General features: G+C 48.2%; 1 protein-coding gene across 4 annotated transcripts in view; it reads left to right on the top strand.

The window, feature by feature from the left end:
- invs (inversin) overlaps positions 1-22,607 on the top strand; it is a 367,882-nt gene that overhangs the window by 76,555 nt on the left and 268,720 nt on the right. For all 4 annotated transcript variants that reach the window (XM_070881116.1, XM_070881115.1, XM_070881118.1 and 1 more), the window contains exon 2: positions 6,365-6,538. In XM_070881116.1, coding sequence (XP_070737217.1) covers positions 6,380-6,538 — 159 coding nt within the window. In that variant the 5' untranslated portion in view covers positions 6,365-6,379. The remainder of the gene's footprint in view (positions 1-6,364; positions 6,539-22,607) is intronic.

Genomic DNA, 22,607 nt, shown 5'->3' with positions numbered 1-22,607 from the left:
CGCCAATTTCCTTAACTCTCCAAAAGGTTTTTTTTTTTTACAGAGGCCACATACGCTGGCCTAGGAAGAACTGGAGTAACTCTCAGCTGGCCAAACTTGCCTAAATGGCCAGAATTGGCGCAGGTGGCAGGTTACGCCCCCTTTGGCTGATGCAAATTGATCCGGGAAACTGTGGTTTTTTAACCTAGGCCAAAAAAAGCAGCCTGCGCAAAAAAACGGTGCAAATCGCTGGAGAAAATTGAGCCCATATTAAATTGTAGCCAGTCATGTTGTAGTCATGGTGATTTAGATAATAAAATAAGGGAAAGCACTCTACCCAGATGGCACTCTTCTCATTGTATAATTTATTTGTCTTCACTGCTTGGCATTTATGGGTGACATTCTTCCAGTAGAATGGTCATATATTTAGTTCATTAAGAGGATACCTTTTCATCAAAAAGCACCATAAAGGAAACCTGAAACTTAAGAAGTCTTACCAGGTTGGATCCAGGGGGCGCTAACGGTGCCATCTTGAAAAACAGAGCAGAAGTTCATTGCATAAAAGGATTTAGAGGGAAGGCTACGTTTTGCACAGTGAGCTTTATGTGAGTGCATTTAATAAGGATATTAAATATCCTTAATATTTAAATATCCTTAAGGACATTTAAATGAATGGTGGCTATAATATCTCTGCCATTATTCCTGGCTGCTTTTTCTATGCAGCATCAAGCTGGAAGAAGGCTTATTCAAGAGCATTTTGAGCGTAATCAAACAGCTCACACACGTATGGAGAGGCGGCCTTAACCCACACGAGTTTTCAGGGAGCAGCGCTCATACCTGCACTGTCTGAGGCACAGTGCGTTCTCGAAGGCTGCGCTTTGGAAAAAAGGTGGTCACGGAGATATGCCAGCTCATAAAGGTAGACCTACAGCCTACCAGCACCAACAGGACTGCACTGCCTATCGAGGTGAAAGTGACTGCGGCACTTGCCTAAGTTCCCAATGACCAAGGAGGCACAGAATGAGAGGACTATAGGTTTTGCACAAATTGCTGCCATTGATTTGTATGCACATCGCCCTGCAAGCACCATTGGAGGATCCAGAGATTTACCAAAACCGAAAGGGATTCCACTCCCTGAACGTACAGATTATTTAGCGCATCATGGCAGTAAATGCACAAATTCCAGGGAGCATCCATGATGCTTTCATCGTGCGTGAGAACACTGTGTCATATTTGTTCGAGCGTCAGCCACAAGGTCAGAGCTGGATGGCTGGGGGACAAAGTTATGGCCTCGCCACCTGGCTCATGACCCCCCATCCGGAACCCTGACATACAAGCCGAGCATTGCTATAATGACAGCTATATAGCCACACGCAACATCGTCGAAAAGACAATTGGAGTGCAAAAGCAGCGCTTCCGATGCCTGGACCACTCTGGAGGCTGCCTGCAATACTCCCCTCAGCAGGTTGGTGAGTTCATTGTGGTGTGCTGCATGCTACACAACTTAGCCATCATGAGGGGACATGACTTGCCACTGGGAACTGCAGGACCACCTCAGGAGAGAGAGGAGGGGGGACGGGGAGGAGGAGGAGGACCACAAGGAAGAGGAGGAGCACCACGCAGAGGAGGAGGAGGACCACGAGGAGGAGGACGAAGAGGAGGCTGAGGAGCCTGTCGATGAACCCATCCCACCACCACCACAGGGAAGGCCTCGTGGGGCTTTAGCCACTGCAAAAGCCTTACGTCAGCAGTTCATAATTCAACGCTTTGCTTGACCAATGAACGGCATGTTTCACCATTGCCTGCCCACTCTATCCCACCATGTTGACTATTCTCCCTCTTATTCTGCAAATGAGACACTACACAGGAATGGTTAAGGTGAACAAAATAATGTATTTAACATACAGTAATTTGAATAAGATTTATTAAACATTGTAAACGTAATTTGGAAACTGGAATAAAATTTATTAAACGTTATTGTGAACTTTTAATAACGTAACAGAATTGGGAAACTTTAAAAACTTTTATAAAATAGTAACAACAAAACAACGAAAGAACAACCCCTGCAGCGAACGTCTTTTATCTGTGGCCCTTCCTCCCCCCACTCACGCCATGACCCTACCCAAGGTGGTACAAAGACGTCTTCCAGCAATGCGGCCAGAGTCTTCCTCTAAAAGGGGGATAGACAATGGCATGTGTGGACCATTAAGCAACTAATGGGAGGAGGTGGCTCCATGAATATCGCCATCCTCAATGATGGCGAATTCCAGCACATGAGTGCAAAAGGCAAGTCTGAAGTGTTTACAACCATCTTCAGCCAGAAGTGCCGAGTGGATGATCCATATCGGCCTCCTCCTGAGGTCCCCAACATCACAGAAGATTCGATTCACTCCACCTGATATATCAAGAAACAGGTTGAGCACACTGGATACAGCAAGGCTATGGGTCCCGACAACATCCAGGTTGTTGTGCTGAAGACTTGTGCTCCAGAACTAGCTGCGCCTCTAGCCAAGTTGTTCCAGTACTGCTACAACACAGGCACCTATCCGACAATGTGGAAAACTGCCCAGGTATGTCCTGTCCATAAAAAGCAGGACAAATCCAATCCAGCCAATTACCGCCCCTTCAGTCTACTCTCAATCATCAACAAAGTGATGGAAGATGTCAACAGTATTATCAAGCAACACTTACTCACCAATAACCTGTTCACCAATGTTGGTTCCGCCAGGACCTCTCGGCTCCAGACTTCATTACATCCTTGGTCCAAACATGGACAAAAGAGCTGAATTCCAGAGGTGAGGTGAGAGTGACTGCCCTCGACATCAAGGCAGCATTTGACCGAGTATGGCATCAAGGAGCCCGAGTAAAACTGGGAATCGGGGAAATCTCTCCACTGGCTGGAGTCATACCTAGCACAAAGGCAGATGGTTGTGGTGGTTGGAAGTCAATCATCAGGGCAGTGTCCAAGGCCCAACCATCTTCAGCTGCTTCATCAATGACCTTCCCTCCATCATAAGGTCAGAAGTGGGGATGTTCGCTGATGACTGCAGTGTTCAGTGCCATTTGCAACTCCTCAGATGATGGACAATCCATGCCCGCATGCAGCAAGACCTGGATGACATTCAGGCTTGAGCTGATAAGTGGCAAGTTACATTCGCGCCATACAAGTGCCAGGCAATGACTATCTCCAACAAGTGAGAATCTAACTATAGTCCCTTGACATTCAATGGCATTACCATCGCCAAATCCCCCACCATCAACATCCTGGGAGTCACCATTGACCAAAACCTGAACTGGGCCAACCACAAATACTGTGGCAACAAGAGCAGATCAGAGGCTGTGTATTCTGCGGCGAGTGTCTCACCTCCTGACTCCCCAAAGCCTTTCCACCATCTACAAGGCACAAGTTATGAGCGTGATGGAATACTCTCCACTTGCCTGGATGAATGCAGCTCCAACAACACTCAAGAAGCTCAACATCATCCAGGACAAAGCAGCCCGCTTGATTGGCACCCCATCCACCACCTTAAACATTCAATCCTTCCGTCAATGATGTACTGTAGCTGCATTGTGTACCATGGTAATGCTGTTGAATGTCAGAGGGCGGTGGTTAGACAGCACTGCAGCAACTCACCAGGGCTTCTTCGGCAGCACCTCCCAAATCCATGACCTCTACCACCTAGAAGGACAAGGGCAGCAGAGGAACACCACCACCACCACATTCCACTCCAAGTCACACACCATCTTAACTTGGAAGTACATCGCTGTTCCTTCATCGTCGCTGGATCAAAATCCTGGAACTCCTTCCCTAACAGCACCATGGGAGTACCTTCACCACATGGACTGCAGCGGTTCAAGAAGGTGGTTCACCACCATCTTCTCAAGGGCAATTAGGGATGGGCAATAACTGCTGGCCTTGCCAGCAACGCCCACATCCTATGAACTAATTTTTAAAAAGGGAAGGTCTGTAATAAGGTGGAAGGCAGGAGTGATTAAATGACAAAAGGAATGGTGATGCAAGACAAAAGGGAGTGGTAATGGGACAAGTAAAGAAATAAAAGATGGGTCTAGAGGAGATGTAAATGGGAATTACAAAATCATTACCAATAGCTGCTGTCTGGAAAAAATGGGGGCAGTGGTAATGATCTGAAATTGTTGAACTCAATATTGAGTCTGGAAGGCTGTAATTGAAAGGTAAGATGCTCAGCTCGCTCTCTCCTCGTCCCGCTGCTTCTCTCTCCGGCACTTCTCTTATCTTTTGGACGCCTAAATGCTGCACAGTAGGCTTCTGCGCATCGCATGCACAGAACACGTCCGAGTTGTTGTCAGCAGCGCTGTCACCAGTTGACTTCCCGTGGTTCGGAAAATTCTCTGGTCCGACACCGGTCAGGTCCCAAGGGTGCCAGACTGGAGAGGTTCAACCTGTATTATGCTCGCTAAAAAACATGATTTATATACAGTATAAACAAATTATTTAACGTGAACTCCTGTAATAGTGTGTTATTAATTGCTTCAGAATTGGATCATTTTTCCAGTTAGTAGCTAGGAATTGTGTTTTTTCTTTTCTACGGGTTACTTGGAATTCTAGATCTTCCCCTATATGAATAATAGAATTATAAAATTTTACAGTACAGATTGAGCATGTTTAGCCTACTTCAAGGAACTATCCACTTAGTCCCAGCCCCATTGAAGGTAGAATAGTCAGAGTTGTGGATCTCTCTGTGGCTACTGTTACATACATGTGAAACGGGTGATCAAAGACCAACAATGCTCAGCAACAACTTGCATTTATATAGCAGCTTAATTCTAGAAAAATGGCCAGGGATCAGGAACCAATGTATATTGGGGAACTGGAAGCCAATGCATGTTAGCAAGGACAGCAATGATCCATGACCCATTTCTGTTTCTAGGCTGATCTGTATGTCGGATTGTTCCCAGAATGCAGATATTGGTTGGAAGGGAGGGAGGAGTTGAAGAAATTCTGGCATGGGGAAGCTCTGCTTCCTCTGATTTTTAGTTTAATTTGCCACAGGCAGATACTGTTCTGGGTGGAGATCTGGCACTTCCATGTTCAGCCCGACTTTGCATGCTTACCTGGCCTATTATGTTCAACTTGCACCACAAAATGTTGGGCTCGTTGTGTCAAAAGTTTTGTTAGTTCACTCTCTTGCAGTTGCTAGTACAAGATGCTGATGAAAGCAACGCAAGCTGCACCCACTGAGGTATTGTTAAAGACTTCCAAAGTGATTAAAATTGGGACTCAGACTAATTCTGATTGGATTAGTTGTTATTCAATTACCTATGCCACCCATTCAGTATTGTATAAAATTGTTTTTAATTGTTAGTCATTTATTGGGGGCTGTGTCTATTTGCAACACCAGATTTCTGATTGGTCTCCTTGGAGGACAAGACGCACCCAACAGTCTGTCTGGAATCTGTAGTTTGATCCTGCCTGCTGTAGATAGCCCTGCAATGTGTAATTTGATCCGGTCTTGCCAGTGAACCTACAGAAAGTGGAAGTATAGTTAGCTTTGTGAAGATCCTCTGTTATCTAGTATTCTGCAATTGTAATTATAGTTGCCCTTGGCTGGTAAAATAAAATACTTCATACTCTAATTAGTGGGTTAGTTAATTCTTTGGAGTTTTGTGCATCCAACCTTCTGACGCACCAGCGAGTTCACAGTAAGGAGAGGCCATTCATCTGCTCCATGTGTGAGAAGGGATTCGCTAATTCATCTGGTTGGAAGAACGTGATCCACGTCTAACAAAGGGGGAGAATGAGATCCATCTTCTCATCTGGATCATGTTCTTGCTTTCATCCCCGCCCCTTTAGACCTGGATCATGTTCTTCCCCAATCCCCATTATTCTCTCCCTGCTTTAACTCCCCCCCCCGCTCCCGAGTTCCTGACTATCTCCTCCTCCCCCCCCCCCCCCCCGAGTTCCTGATCTCTCTCCCCCCTCCCCAATGCCTGACCTTCTCCTCTCCCTCCCCCCGAGTTCCTGACCTTCACCACCCCCCCAGCTCCTGATCTTCCCCCCCCACCCCCGAGCTCCTTTCTCCCCTTCCTCCGATCTCCTCTCTCTCCCTCCCCCAGCCTTGCTTCCCTCACCTATCATCTCCCCCCATCTGATGCCCTGGCCTTTTTCACAGGCCACCGAGGAAAGCGTGCTGGTTGAGGCTGCAGCCTCTGCCACATCGGGTGTGCCTGCGCGGAGGCTCCCCAGATGGTCTTCAGGCATCCCAAACCGGGACACATGTGCAGAGGAACTCCAAACATGTGAAAATAATCACTCCCATTTATTTGGTAGACAAAAGGTAAAAGGAAGTGTTTGTATTTCAAGGAAAAGCATTCATCTAGCAACTTTTCTCGTCTATTTGTTCAGGGAAATTACCGCTTCATGAAGCTACTGCTTAGTCGACGTGCAAACTGGATGCAGAAGGATCTTGAGGAGATGACTCCACTTCATTTGGCTACTCGCCACAAAAGCCCCAAGTGTTTGGCTTTGCTACTAAAATTTATGGCTCCAGGAGAAGTGGACACCCAAGACAAAAACAAGGTATTGGAGCTGTTATAATGGAATTATGTTAAAAACTAATATTTACAATATTATTTACAATGCTATCATGAAGCTATGCAAGAGGTAAATGTATGCTGTGCTTGAAAGAACATGTTTTCTTCTGAATACTTCTACTTTCCATTTGTCATTTATTTTTATGTCTCCTCTTCATCTGATGGAGTTTAATGAATTCATGTCTATGATCCTTAACATCTCACCTGCCAGACTTAGTTTTACCCGCTTAGTGGCAGACTCAGAGCAACATTGGCACACTCTGTGATCAGATCGCCTTCAAAAGACCATTTGTCATTTCTTCCTGTGCCACATAAAAGGTTACTGCACAAGATAAGAGCTCACTGGGTTGGGGATAATATATTAGCATGGATAGAGGATTGGCTAACTAACAGAAAACAAGGAGTCGGGATAAATGGGTCATAGAAACATAGAAAATAGGTGCAGGTGTAGGCCATTCGGCCCTTCGAGTTGGAATTATAGGAGGCCAGCAAACTTGGTTGTATTCAATCTAATTTGTTATCATGTACATGATCTGCAATTATGTAACTTAATTTTAAAAAATAAGCTATTAACTTTATTTTAGATCAACTGACTTATATATTTACATTTTCAGTATTTACTGAGTATTTTGCTTTGTTATAATAGTTTGGGGGAAATGTGTCAGAAGTATGATTATTTATTTACATTTACAATTTGTAAATGTAATCTACACCTTGCCCTTTGGTAATCTCATGAGCAGGCAGACAATCAGCTTCCATGTGTATGCTGACAACATACACCTCTCCCCCCGCAGCCCTTCCCTCAACATGATGACTTTTTGGTGTTTTCTATCTGATTTTAAAATGTGGATCAGTTAAGATTTGCCAGAATTTTCTGTACCTGGGCGGGGCAGGTCGCTTTCATCCTGCTGCAGAAATCGACTTTGCGCTAATGAGGCCGATTAAGCCCTCCTGCGCATTACCCAGCTCCATTAAATGGTGCAAGTCTGATGACGTCATCAATTATGAATTTTCAGCCAGGATATTTAAAGGAGCCATGGCCACATTGCATTTGAAGGTTCATCAAGGGGTGTGCAGTCACTGCACTGGAGGTTTTGATTGCACCAAACAGTTGGAGAGATGACTGCACAGAGGCAGAGTGCTGCACCCAGGCTCTCCGATGACTTCTTCCATATGCTTGGGGAGGGAGTCAGGGCACGCAGAGAGGTCCTCTTCCCTTCCAATGGGCAGAAGAGACCTCCACAGAAAACAAAAAGAGCCTGGCTCCAAATTGCAGCGGAGATCAACAGCAGGGTTGTGTTCAGGAGGACCTGGGTGCAGTGCCGGAAACATTTCAGTGATCTCATTAGATCAGGAAAGGTAAGTACAAAATCACCCTCAACTTCACCCTGCTGTGCCTCTTATCGTATCTGCAGCACTCTGCCTTCCCAAGCCTACTCTTGCACATCCTTACTCACACCGACATACCTTGCACCTCCACCCTTCCCTCTCTCTCTATCAACATTACCACATCCCCCATCTTACTAACCACACCTCACACTCACCCTCACCCTGATGCAATCATACCAACTAACAACATGCAGCGAGGCCACTTGCCATTGTCACCCCAATCCATCATAGTCTCCCTCTAAAGATGTAACCCATCCATTCCTTACACTCACTCCATCATTCTCACTCAACCTTCTCTTCTTTCCCTCCTTGCAGGATAGGAGAGCGCACAATGAGAGGGAGAGAACTGGAGATGGTCCTCCATCATTTGCCACCCTTATAACAGCAGAAGAGGCTGCGTTGGAAGCATCGGCAGTGGCTGAGCAGGTGGAGGTAGGAGATGGAGAGAGGGAGACATCTCAGTAACCTGGTGACAGAATTATATGTCATACAGTTACATGGCATACATCAGTCAATCATATGGGGACTAAGGTCATCAGCCACTGAATGGTCATCATGTGCATAATGGTATCTGTATCCATTATTCATATGGAATATCTAACTCATCTCTTTACTCTTCCACAGGTCCATCAAGAGCCTCCCCATTGTCCAGGAGGAAGAGGCAGCGGAGCCTCCAGCCTCTGACGGCGCAGCATCACCAGACATGAGCGCGCCCAACACTAGCACAGAGTCGCACATCTCAATGAGTCCCACACAAGATAGAGTAGTGTTGTCACTGGGTCCGTCACAAGTCACAAGTGAGCAGGAGCAGATGGTGGCACAGGGACAGCCGTGGAGACTCTTCATCGGAGGCTGCAGGACGCTCCTAGCTCTGCTCAGCTGCATACAGATGCTGAGCCTCGGGGGCCATCCAGAAAGAGAATGATCCTGGAGCTGCAGCAAGAAGTGCAGGAGGCTCTGACAGGTTTTGCGACCGTGATGTCTGCAAATGTTCAGAGAATGGCGGAGTCCATCTCCAACATGAGCGCTATCCTGTCATAGGCAATGGTGACTGTAGGCTTTTCTATGGATAGGATGGCCACCTGCATGGAGCAGCTAATGTGCCACTCACAGGAGCACATGTGGAGCATAGTTGGCAGAGGTTCATAGACCTCCTCTCTAGCAGGGATGTAAGCATAGACGTGGGTCCTCATGGCCCCACTGATGTGTAGCAAGGTGCTCTCCAGCTCCTTGCTAGCAGGGAAGTGCGGGTGGTCCATGAAAGGGATGACAGTGAGAGGGAAGTATGAGCTCCTCTTAAAGTGCTTACACTTTTCCCAATTGCGATGGCCGAATCTGCTCCCTGCACAGTCGCAGGAGGAGCAGATTCCGGCGGGGCCATCACAGGCTCCAAAACCCAGAGGATGTCCGCCAATTGTGTCTAAGCAGTCGCAGCAGGAAAGTGAGCAGGCTGCCTCTACCTCTGCTAAAGCCACAGGGGTAGCACCTCATAGAAGCACGAGGAAGACAAAGATAACACACAAGTAGATTCACAAAGGTAGCCACTTCGGTGTTTTAGTCAATGTTCACGTCAACTTTCCATTAATGTATTGACAGCCATAAAAATCTTTATTTTCACTACTTTCCCACTTGGACATATTTGTGTGCACTTTTGGAAGTGACTTAGTTAGTTTCAGTGAATTGCGAGACATAACGGTACCTCCAGCAATGGTGGGCAGTGTGAAAGGAATGGCTTGGTCACTGTAGGGATCCTTTATGGTGTTGCTGTGGGATGGGTCCAATCTGGCGCAGCTTGTGGCAGCCACATGGGTGTACGGCGCAAAGTTAAGTAAATCTGGACATAATACGCCCATGCCAGGCCTTCAGGCCAGCAAGTGCTCAGTTGCTGGTGGGATCTGGCCCGCATGTTCCTCCAGCTCCTGCTCCTCCTCGTCTTCTAGTTGATCTCCTCCTCCTCCTCCTCCTCCTCCTCTGAAGAGGCTGTGTGCTCAGTGCCTTGCTCCTCATGCACTGCTAATACTTGCTGCTGCTTGTGCAGACCCCAGCGGTTCTGGAGACCCCGGCTAGTGCGTACTGAAGGGCTCCTCCAGATCTGTCAAGGCATCTGAAGTGCATGTTGAGCATGCCTATAGTCTGCTCTATGACACATTTGGTGGAAATGTGGCTTTCATTGTATCTCTCTTGGACCTCAGTACTTGGCCTCCTCAAGGGTGTCATGAGCCACGACTTCTGTGAATAGCCCTTGTCTCCAAGCAGCAGCTGGAAAGGAGGAGTGAAGAGCTGAGGGAGGGTGGACTGGCGAAGATCGAAATTGGCAGCTGCCAGGAAATTTGGCGCACACATGCATGATGATTTCCCTATGGTTGCAGACCAGCTGCACATTGAGGGAGCGGAAGCCCTTGCAGTAAATAAAGACTTGTGGGTTATGATGGGGTGCCCTGATGGCCACATGGGTGCAGTCGATGACGCCCTGTACCCATGGGAAGCCAGCCAGAGTGGTAAAGACGAGCACCTGTTCCATATCACTTCCTCAGTGGCAAAGTTGATATAATTGGCTGACTTGTCAAAGACAGCATCGGTGACCTGTGTGATGCATCTGTGGGCAGCCAACTGCGAGATGCCGCAAATTGTCTGCTGCAGATTCCTGGAAGGAGCCTGAGACGAAGAAGTTGAGGGGGGTGGTGACTTTGACAGCAACTGTTAAGGCGTGTCTGTTATGTATGCAACCCTATGTAACCAGCATTCTACTGCCACCAGAGGGCGTATCTGTTGGAGTCCCTTGGGAGCACTGTATATAAGTAGACTTCCCATGCTGTACCAACACTCGAGTTAGAAATAAAGAGACTAAGGTCACACTTACTCACGTCTACAGTATTCAATCACATTACTTTATTATGGACATAACAACTGGTGACGAGATAACGAACCATCACGCGAAAATGCAGAGAACTGTTGGTATCCTGGAGAAATTCTCAGAAGAGGACGTATGGGAGGCCTTCATGGAGCGGCTCGACCAATACTTCGTGGCCAACGAGCTAGAAGGGAATGAGAACGCTGCTAAACGAAGGGCGATCCTCCTCATCGTCTGCGGGGCAACAACCTATGGCCTCATGAAGAATCTTCTTGCTCCGGTGAAACCAACAACCAAATCTTATGAAGAACTGTGTACGCTGGTCCGGGAGCACCTAAATCCGAAGGAGAGCGCTCTGATGACAAGGTATCGATTTTACACGTCAGCGGTCTAAAGGCCAGGAAATGGCGAGCTACGTCACCAAACTAAGGCGCCTTGCAGGACATTGCAAATTTGATGGATTCCTGGAGCAAATGCTAAGAGACTTTTTTGTACTTGGCATTAGCCATGAGGTTATTCTTCGCAAACTATTAACTGTTGAAACACCGAACCAGAGCAAAGTCATAACGACAGCCCAGGCATTTATGTCCACCAGCGATACCACCAAACAAATTTTGTAGCATAAAGATGTTTCAGCAAGTACTGTACACAAAGTAACGTCGTTTTCAGGCAGGAATGCATATGGCAGAACGTACACTCCTGCAGCTGCACGGCCTCAGATGACTCAGAGTCCGCCATCAAGCGTTAATGCGAGGCAGTTAATACCTTGTAGGCGCTGCGGAGGTGATCATCGAGCCCATCAATGCCGCTTCAAACACTATGCGTGCAAAGGCTGTGGAACAATGGGACACTTCCGGCGAATGTGCAGACGAGCTGAAAACCCTGCAAACCACCATGTTGAGAGGAAGACCGATCCATGGCGGATCAAACTGAACTAGAGACTCAAACCGAGGAGGCAGAAGTGTACGGGGTACACACCTTCACCACGAAATGTCCACCGGTCATGTTAAAAGTTGAACTGAACGGAATTCCAGTATCCATGGAATTGGATACAGGTGCGAGTCAGTCCATCATGAGCAAAAAGGCCTTCGACAGGCTCTGGTGCAACAAGGCACACAGGCCCAAACTGAGAACTTACACTAAAGAGTTGATCCCTGTAATTGGCAGCGCAGCAGTAACTGTCTCCTATGATGGAGCAGTGCATGAACTACCACTATGGATAGTACCAGGAGATGGCCCCACACTGTTCGACAGAAGCTGGCTGGCTAAAATCCGCTGGAACTGGGATGACATCCAAGCGCTTTCGTCCGTCGACGACGCCTCATGTGCCCAGGTTCTGAGCAAGTTTCCATCGTTGTTTGAGCCAGGCATCGGAAGTTTCTCGGGGACAAAGGTGTAGATCCACTTGATTCCCGGTACATGACCCATCCACCACAAGGCACGGGAGGAGTCATATATGATGCGAGAGAAAGTGGAGATCGAGCTAGACGGCTGCAACGAGAGAGCATCATCATGCCGGTGGAGTTCAACGAGTGGGCCAGTCCGATTGTTCCGGTTCTCAAGGGCGATGGCACTGTCAGGATTTGCGGGGACTATAAAGTAACGATTAACTGTTTTTCGCTGCAGGACCAGTACCCGCTACCCACGGCAGACGATCTATTTGCGACGCTGACAGGAGGAAAGACGTTCACCAAGTTGGACCTGACCTCGGCCTACATGACGCAGGAGCTGGCGGAATCTTCGAAAGGCCTCACCTGCATCAACACGCACAAAGGTCTGTTCATCTACAACAGATGCCCGTTTGGGATTCGATCGGCCACAGCTATTTTTCAAAGGAACATGGAGAGTCTGCTAAAGTCGGTTCCGCGCACCGTGGTTTTCCAGGACGACATACTGGTCACAGGTCGGGACACCATCGAACACTTGCAGAATCTGGAAGAGGTTCTAAGTCGGCTAGATCCTGTGGGACTCAGGTTGAAATACTCGAAGTGTGTTTTCCTGGCGCCAGAGATCGAGTTCTAGGGAGAAGAATCACGGCAGACGGCATCAGACCCACCGACGCCAAGACGGAGGCCATCGAGAACACGCCGAGACCACAGAATGTGACGGAACTGCGTTCATTCCTGGGACTCCTCAATTATTTTGATAATTTCCTGACTGGGTTAAGCATCTTGCTAGAACCTCTACACGTGTTACTACGCAAGGGAGATGACTGGGTATGGGGGAAATCACAAGAGACAGCTTTTGAGAAAGTCCAAAATCTGTTATGTTCCAACAAACTGCTTGTCCTGTATGATCCTTGTAAACATTTGGTGCTAGCTTGCGATGTGTCTTCGTACAGGGTCGGGTGTGTGTTACAACAAGCAAACGAATCGGGAACATTGCAACCGGTCGCTTATGCGTCCAGGAGCTTGTCCAAGGCCGAAAGGGCCTACAGCATGATTGAAAAAGAAGCTCTGGCATGTATTTACATCAGTATCTGTTCGGGCATAAGTTCGAGTTAGAAACCGAGCATAAGACGCTCATATCGCTATTCTCAGAGAGCAAAGGTATCAATACCAATGCCTTTGCTAACATTAAAAGATGGGCGCTCACGCTTTCTGCATATAATTATGTAATTCGCCACAGACCAGGCACAGAGAACTGCGCTGATGCCCTCAGTCGGCTATCATTGTCCATCACCGGGGTGGAAATGGCACAGCCTGCAGACTTGCTCTTGGTGATGGATATATTTGAAAACGAAAAATCACCCGTTATGGCCTACCAGATCAGGACCTGGACCAGCCAGAATCCTTTACTGTCCCTTGTAAAAGACTGTGTCCTCCATGGGAGCTGGTCCAGCGTCCCAGCGGAGATGCATGAAGAGATCAAGCCGTTCCAGTGGTGTAAAGATGAAATGTCCATACAGGTGGACTGTCTTTTGTGGGGTAATCGCGTGGTTTTGCCCAAGAAAGGCAGGGAAACGTTCATACGCGACCTACACAGTACCCACCCAGGCATAGTAATGATGAAAGCTATAGCCAGATCCCATGTGTGGTGGCCCGGGATTGACTCAGATTTGGAGTCTTGCGTGCAACAATGCAACACTTGCTCTCAACTGAGTAATGCACCCAGCGAGGCACCGCTAAGTTTGTGATCATGGCCCTCCAAACCATGGCCTAGGTTCCACGTTGACTTTGCTGGCCCGTTTCTAGGCAAAATATTCTTGGTTGTTGTGGATGCTTATTCAAAGTGGATTGCGTGTGTACTAATGTTTGCAAGCATATCCACTGCCACCATCGAAAACCTACAAGCCATGTTTGCCACACACGGCCTGCCTGATGTCCTTGTCAGCGACAACGGGCCGTGCTTCACCAACGCTGAATTCAAGGAATTCATGACCCGCAATGGGATTAAGCACGTCACATCTGCCCCGTTCAAGCCCGCATCCAACGGCCAGGCAGAATGGGCAGTCCAAACCATCAAGCAAAGCTTGAAACGCGTGTCGGAAGGCTCCCTGCAGACCCACCTGCCCCGAATCCTGCTCAGCTACTGCACCAGACCCCACTCGTTCACCGGGTTCCCCCAACTGAGCTGCTCATGAAAAGGGCGCTCAAAACAAGGCTTTCTCTCGTCCACCCTGATCTACACGATCACGTCGAGGACAGCCGGTATCAACAAAGCAGGTACCATGATCGCGCAAATTTGTCGCGCGATATTGAAGTCAATGACCTTGTATTTGTACTCAACTATGGATATGGTCTCTAATGGCATGCTGTTACTGTCATAGCCAAGGAAGGGTGTTTCAGGTCAAAATTGCAAATGGACTAACTTGCAGAAAGCATTTGGACCAAACCAAACTGCAATTCACAGACAGCCACGATAAACCTGAAGAGGACACCACCAACTTCGACCCTCCGAAACACACACAAGTGGCAACCGACATCATGGTTGACCACGAAGCTGAAGTCACCATTCCCAGCAGCCCGGCAAGGCCAGCTGTGCAGCAGACCAGCGAAGGCCCAGCCAACTCACCTGCACCTGTGTTTGTACCGAGACGATCGACTAGGGAGCGAAAAGCCCCAGATTGTCTCGCCCTGTAAATAAGTGTAATATTGACTTTGGGAGGGAGTGATGGTATGTATGCAACCCTATGTAACCAACATTCTACCGCCACCAGAGGGCGTATCTGTTGGATTCCCAAGAGATCCCAGCATCCCTTGGGAGCACTGTATATAAGCAAGCCTCCCATGCCATACCAACACTCTGGAGTCAGAATAAAGAGATTAAGGCCACACTCGTGTCTACAGTACTCAATCACATTACTTTATTATGGATGTAACAGTGTCCACCCGCTCCTCTGGGCTGCAGGTCTTGATCGTGCAATGTGCAAATGTCTGCGACGACCTTGCGTGATAGCCTGAGCCTCCTTTGGAACTGCTGCTCAGTCATGTTGAGGAAGCTCATTCTCTGCCTGTATACCCTATGTTGGGGGTATCGCCTCCAGCGTGGTGCAGCCCTGCACTGATGCCCTCTGTCCTGCACAGCATCAGGTGGTTGAGGAGAAGGTTTTTGGTGTGCCTGGTGCTGCTGGTGTTGGGGCTCATCGTGGTTCGATTTTAAGGACCAAGGTGACACAGTATAAACGGCACCCATTCTGATGGAATAGATGGCAGGTCAAGTAGACACCAGAGGACCAAGCTGTCAATGGTGTGATAGGTTGTAACAATGAGGTGAGACTGGATGGCAACTTTGCTGGAAATACTTGCAGCCTGTAGAGAGCTTAATTGTGTGCTGGGAATGCAGTCAGCAACAGCTTCTGCCTGAGGAAAGTGATCAGCTGTGAGGTGAGAGATTTTATAGTACATTTCATGCTATCATCTAATCAGCTGGAGCAGTGGCCACTCAACTCGTGCCTCAGGCTGACAGACGTGGTTCCCAAGCTGCGTGAATTCTGTGGGCAGCCTTGGAAATTCAAAAGGGAGGTTGAAAAAGGCTTTTAAGGGTCTGACAACAACCTGTTAATGATTTGAATTAGGTCGCCCGCCTCTGCTGGCAAATGCGGCTGAGGGAAAGGCGCGTGGGGGCGAGCTGATGATGGGTTCCCGACCCACTGCAACTTATTTCAAATTTCCCACCCGACCCGCCTCCAATCGCGCCAGCACGGACTCCAGAAAATTCTGGCTTCTGTTTTTAACTCCCGTCATAAACTCTCTTCTTTTGCCACTGAGTCAGTTTTACCCCCCTGCTCCCTAGCCACTTGTTCCATTTGAATCATATTGTGTAAAATCTTGGCATCCTGTTCAACCCAAGATTGAGTATCAAACTCCATATCGTATCCATCACCAAAATCACTTCCACCTTAGAACATCTCCCCCTCTGCCCTTAGCCCCTGCACGACACTTTTGTCATCTCTAGACTCAATTTCTCAAATTACCTCCTTGCCAACTTCCCATTTTCCACCCTCCATAAGCTCCAAATTGTGTAAAACAGCTGTCTGCTGCCCTGCATTAAGTCCGCTCACCAATTACCATCCTCACTAATCTTTGCTGGCTCCTTGACCACAATGGGTGGAATTTAAAATACTTATGCTCGTCTTCAAATCCATCCATGGCATCACCCTGCCCTAACTCCATGACCTCCTGCAGCCTTATTTCTGCACCCTTGCCCTTCAATCCTCTGATTCTAGCCTTCAGTGTATACGCCTGTCCTTTTGCCACACTATCGGTGGTAGAACCTTCAGTTGCCTTGATCCTACTCTCTGGCACTCTCTCCTGATACCCTCTGCCTTTCCACTTTTTTTTCCACCTTTAAAAGGCTTCTTAAAATCCATCTTTTCAGATGTCATTAACTCTCCTATCATAGCTCGATGTCCATTCCTTTTTACTTTTTCATTCTGTAAAGTGCCTTGGGATGTTCATTTATATTAAAGGTGCTATATAAATGCAAGTTGATACTGTGGTAAATAATATGCAGCTGTATACTCTCCTGATAATGCAATAGTTCACTTCTGTTATGCAGTATAATGTGGATAAATGTGAGGTTATCCACTTCGGTGGCAGAAACAGGAAGGCAGATTATTATCTGAATGGTGACAGATTAGGAAAAGGGGAGGTGCAACGAGACCTGGGTATCATGGTACATCAGTCAATTGAAGGTAGGTGTTGTGTTCCTAACACAGATGAGACTGCACACAGGGAGGTTAAAGTAACAGTGACCTCAGTCTTTATTAAGACACTCCAGAGTGAGGAACAGGCCTTCGGGGCTGGCTTATGTGCAGTGCTCCCAAGGGATGCTGGGATCCCCTGGGACTTCAGGGGATGCGCTCCCTGGTGGCAGAACATGGGAATGCTTGCTTTACAGATACACAACATCACTCCCCCCAAAGTCAAAGTGAAAACTATTTATAAGATGAGGTGTTCGGGAGCCTTTCTTTCCCTGGTGGACCGCCTCAGTACAAATGTCTGTTCTGGTGTGTTGGCTGTGCCATCGCTGGGCTGGCGTATTGTTGGCCCTGTAGGGCTGCTGGGTGAGCCTGGCCTTGCTGGGCTGTTGGGCGTGATGGGTTCGATTCCCTGGTCCGGCGTGGTGTCGTTGATCCTTTGGGTGTGTATTGTGGGCTCGAAAAAGGTGGTGACTGCTGTGGGTTGTTCAGGGCAGTCTGTGAACCACAGCCTCGTTTGGTCCAGGTGCTTTCTGCAAATGTGTCCATTGTCTAGTTTGACTACAAACACCCTACTCCCTTCTTTAGCTATCACCGTGCCCGCGATCCACTTGGGACCATGTCCATAGTTTAGCACATATACAGGGTCATTCAGATCAATTTCCCGTGACACAGTGGCGAGACCATCGTTTACACTTTGTTGCTGCCGCCTGCTCTCTACCTGATCATGCAGGATGGGATGAACCAGCGAGAGTCTGGTTTTATGTGTACTTTTCATGAGTAGCTCAGCCAGGGGCACCCCCGTGAGAGAGTGGGGTCTCGTGCGGTAGCTGAGCAGTACTCGGGACAGGCGGGTTTGGAGTGAGCCTTCTGTGACTCGTTTGAGGCTCTGTTTGATTGTTTGTACTGCCCGCTCTACCTGCCCATTGGTGGCTGGTTTAAACGGGTCCGAGGTGACATCTTTGATTCCATTGCGTGTCATGAATTATTTAAATTCGGCACTGGTGAAACATGGCCCATTGTCACTGACCAGTATGTCACGCAGGCCGTGGGTGGCAAACATGGCCCTCAGGCTTTCAATGGTAGCGGTGGCAGTGCTTCCCGACATTATTTCACATTCAATCCATTTTGAAAAAGCACCACCACCAGGAACATTTTACTGAGAAACGGGCCCGCATAGTCGACATGGATCCTCGACCATGGTCTGGGGGACCAGGACCACAAACTTAGTGGTGCCTCTCTGGGCGCGTTGCTCAACTGAGCACACACGCTGCATTTCCGTACACAGGAGTCGATACCGGGCCACCACATGTGGGATCTGGCTATTGCTTTCATCATTACTATACCCAGGTATGTGCTGTGGAGATCCGAGATGAACGTCTCCATGCCGTTTTTGGGTAGCACTACGCAGTTACCCCACAACAGGCAGCCTGCCTGAATGGACAGCTCGTCCTTTCGCCGCTGGAACGGCTTGATTAGCTTTCAACGGGGATGCAGTACACAGTTTTTTACTCGGGACAGCAGAGGATCTTGGCTGGTCGAAGTCCTAATCTGGCGGGCTGTGACAGGTGATTTATCATTTTCAAACGCTTCCATGACCATCAACAAGTCTGCGGGCTGCGCCACCATCAACAAGTTTGCAGGCTGCGCCATTTCCACTCCCGTGTTGGGCAATGGTAGCCGACTGAGAGCATCCGCACAGTTCTCGGTGCCTGGCCTGTGGCGGATGGTATATTATACGCTGATAGCGCAAGTGCCCACCTTTGTATGCGGGCTGAGGCATTGGTATTTATCCCCTTGTTTTCAGCGAACAGGGATATGAGGGGCTTGTGATCGGTTTTCAGCTCAAATTTGAGGCCAAACAGGTACTGATGTATTTTCTTTACCCCGAACACACATGCTAGTGTCTCTTTCTCAATCATGCTGTTGGCCCTCTCGGCTTTAGACAAGCTTCTGGAGGCATAGGCAACAGATTGCAACTTCCCCGCAACGTTAGCTTGTTGTAATACACACCCGACTCCGTACGACGACGTATCACATGCTAACGCAAGTCTTTTACACGGGTTATACAATACAAGCAGCTTGTTGGAGCATAAAATGTTTCTAGCTTTCTCAAAAGCATTTGCTTGGTTTTTTTCCCCATATCAGTTCTCACCTTTACGCAATAACACATGTAGGGGCTCTAAGAGGGTGCTTAACCCCGGTAGGAAGTTTCCAAAATAGTTGAGTCCCAGGAACGACCACAGCTCCTTGACGTTCTGTGGCCTGGGCGTGTTCCTGATAGCCTTTGTCTTGCCGTCTGTGGGCCGAATGCCGTCCGCTGCGATCTTTCTCCCCAAAAACTACACTTCTGTTGCCATGAAGACGCATTTCGACCTCTTCAGCCTCAGCCCTATGCGATCCAGTCGCTGGAGGACCTCCTCCAGGTTTTGTAGGTGCTCGACGGTGTCTCGATCCGTGACCAATATGTCGTCCTGAAAAACCACCGTGCATGGTACCGACTTGAGTAGGGCTCTCTATGTTTCTCTGGAAGATCGCTGCAGCCGACCGAATTCCAAACGGGCATCTGTTGTAGATGAACAGTCCCTTGTGCGTGTTGATGCAGCTGAGGCCCTTCGAAGACTCCTCCAGCTCCGGCATCATGTAGGCCGAAGTCAGGTCGAGCTTGGTGAACGTCTTGCCTCCTGCCAGCGTCGCTAATAGGTCGTCTGCCTTAGGTATTGGTCCTGTAGCGAGAAACGATTAATAGTTACTTATAGAGGGAGATGATGCCCTTGCGTTGCAGCCTGTCCAGCTCGATTTCTACTCTCTCCCTCATCATGTGATGAATGGGTCGTGCCTCTGGGACCAAGTGGATCCGCACCTTCACCCCGGAAAAGTTTCCAATGCCTGGCTCAAAAAGGGAAGGAAATTTATTAAGAACCTGGGTATATGAGGCCTCATCGACATGTGATAGCGCTCGGATGTCATCCCAGTTCCAGCGGATTTTGCCCAGCCAGCTCCTTCCAAGCAGTGTGGGGCCATCGCCGGGGACCATCCAGAGTGGCAGTTCATGCACCGCGCCCTCGTAGGTGACCTTGAGTACCATGGCGCTGCCCAGGACAGTAATAAGCTCTTTGGTGTACGTTCTCAGTTTCGTGTGGATGGGGCTCAGGGCTGGTCTGAGTGCCTTGTTGCACCACAGTCTCTCAAACATCTTTTTACTCATGATGGATTGGCTAGCGCCAGTGTCCAGTTCCATGGCTACGGGTAAGCCATTCAATTTTACATTTAGCATTATAGGTGGATATTTCATCGAAAATGTGTGCATCCCGTGTACTTCAGCATCTGCCTCCTCTCTCTGAGGCTTGAAATTGCTTTGATCCACCATGGACCGATCTTCCTCTGCCACATGGTGGTTAGCAGGCGAGCTGCAAGCTCGTTGGAGGCGCCCCATTGTTCCACAGCTCTTGCAAACATACCCTTTGAAGCGGCATGAATCGGCTGAATGGAAGCCTCCACAATGCCAACAAGGTGTGAATTGCCTTGCATTCATCCTTTGTTGCGGACTCTGAGTCATCTGGGTCACCTGAGGCCTGCTGGCAGTTGCAGACTCGTGTTTTCTGCCCTGTACATTTCTGCTCGCAAACACAGTTCCAGTTAATTTATGAACATTGTTAGCACTTGTGTGCTGAGCGATTTGTTTGGTGTTATCACTGGTGGACATAAACGCCTATGCTATCGCAATGGCCTTACTGAGGGTCGGTGTCTCTACAATCAAAAGTTTTCGTAGGATGGTCTCGTGGCCAATGCCCAGTATAAAAAAGTCTCTGAGCATTTGCTCCAGGTAGCCATCAAACCCACATTGTCCTGCAAGTCGCCTTAGCTCAGCGACGCAGCTCACCACTTCCTGACCTTCAGATCGCTGGCACATGTAGAACCGATACCTCGCATCAGCACGCTCTCCCTCGGGTTAAGATGCTCCCGAACCAGTGTACACAGCTCCTCATACGACTTATCTGTTGGTTTCACCGGAGCCAGAAGATTCTTCATGAGGCTGTAGGTCGGTGCCCGGCAGACCGTGAGGAGGACCGCTCTCCTTTTTGCAGCGCTTCCTTCTCCGTCCTGCTCATTGGCTACAAAGTACTGGTCTAGTCGTTCGACATAGGCTTCCCAGACCTCACCCTCTGAGAACTTCTCCCAGAATGCCCACAGTTTGCTGCATCTTTGCGTTGGATTCGTATATTCGTCGCCAGTTGTTGTGTTCCTAACACAGATAAAACTGCACACAGGGAGGTTAAAGTAACAGTGACCTCAGTCTTTATTAAGACACTCCAGAGTGAGAGACATGCCTTAGGGGCCGGCCTATATACAGTGCTCCCAAGGGATGCTGGGATCCCTTGGGACTTCAGGTGATGCGCTCCCTGGTGGTGGAACATGGGAGTGCATGCTTTACAGATACACAACATCAGACATGCAGGTACAGCAGGCAGTAAAGAAAGCCATGCTGGCCTTCATACCGAGGGGATTTGAGTATTGGACCAGGGAGGTCTTACTGCAGTTGTACAGGGCCTTGGTGAGACCACACCTTGAGTATTTTGTGCAGTTTTGGTCTCCTAATCTGTGGAAAGACGTGCTTGCTATTGAGGGAGTGCAGCGAAGGTTCACCAGACTGATTCCCGGGATGGCAGGACTGACATATGAGGCTAGACTGGATCGGCTAGGCTTATACTCACTGGAATTTCGAAGAATGAGAGGGTATGTCATGGAAACATATAAAATTCTGACCGGACTGGACAAGTTAGATGCAGGAAGAATGTTCCCGATGTTGGGTAAGTCCAGAACCAGGGGACACAATCTAAGGATAAGGGGTAAGCCATATAGGACCGAGATGAGGAGAAACTTTTTCACCCAGAGAGTTGTGAACCTGTGGAATTCTCTACCACAGAAAGTTGTTGAGTCCAGTTCGTTGGACATATTCAAAAGAGAGTTAGATGCGGCCCTTACGGCTAAAGGGATCAGAGGGTATGGAGAGAAGGCTGGGCTGGGGTACTGAGGTTGAATGATCAGCCATGAGCATATTGAATTGTGGTGCAGGCTCGAAGGGCCGAATGGCCTGCTCCTGCAACTATTTTCTATGTTCCTATGTGATCGATGAATGAAGCATCCAAGTTTTGGGTTGTTATCCATGGCTAGACTTAATTTATTTATTACTTTTCAAGAAGTCTTGGTTTGTGCTTAATATTTCTAGGAGCAAAAAAAGGAGGCTAAACTGATGCAAAATATTAAAATCTATGTTTAATTAAAAAAATTGAAGCATGATGTCACAGTATAAAACATGCTTTTCTTTCAAAATCAATGTGTTCTCCACAATCCTGCAGGCTCAGTGAGTTACGTCTGGTTGCAAATGGTTTTAAAAAGATATATTTTTGTTCTCAAGGTGAGGGGGTAATGAACTACTTTCCATTTCAGCCACGCAGTTTCAGCATCAAGCACTCCAAGTTGGGCACCTGATACAAATGAAAGCATCTTGTACTGTACTTCAACAATATGTCGGAACCTCAACCTCACAATAGCACCCCTTAATGTACCAGTATGGGATGTTTTCCCAGTTCACACACCAACCATTCTCAGACTAACTGAATAACATTGCCAGTTAGTGCTGAATTTGGAGCAATTTTGTGCAAATGCCCA

This window comes from Pristiophorus japonicus, chromosome 5 (genome assembly GCF_044704955.1).
Source record: "Pristiophorus japonicus isolate sPriJap1 chromosome 5, sPriJap1.hap1, whole genome shotgun sequence".
NCBI lineage: Eukaryota > Metazoa > Chordata > Chondrichthyes > Pristiophoridae > Pristiophorus > Pristiophorus japonicus.
Note: the sequence above shows the minus strand (reverse complement) of the source record. Positions and strands in the feature narration are given on the sequence as shown.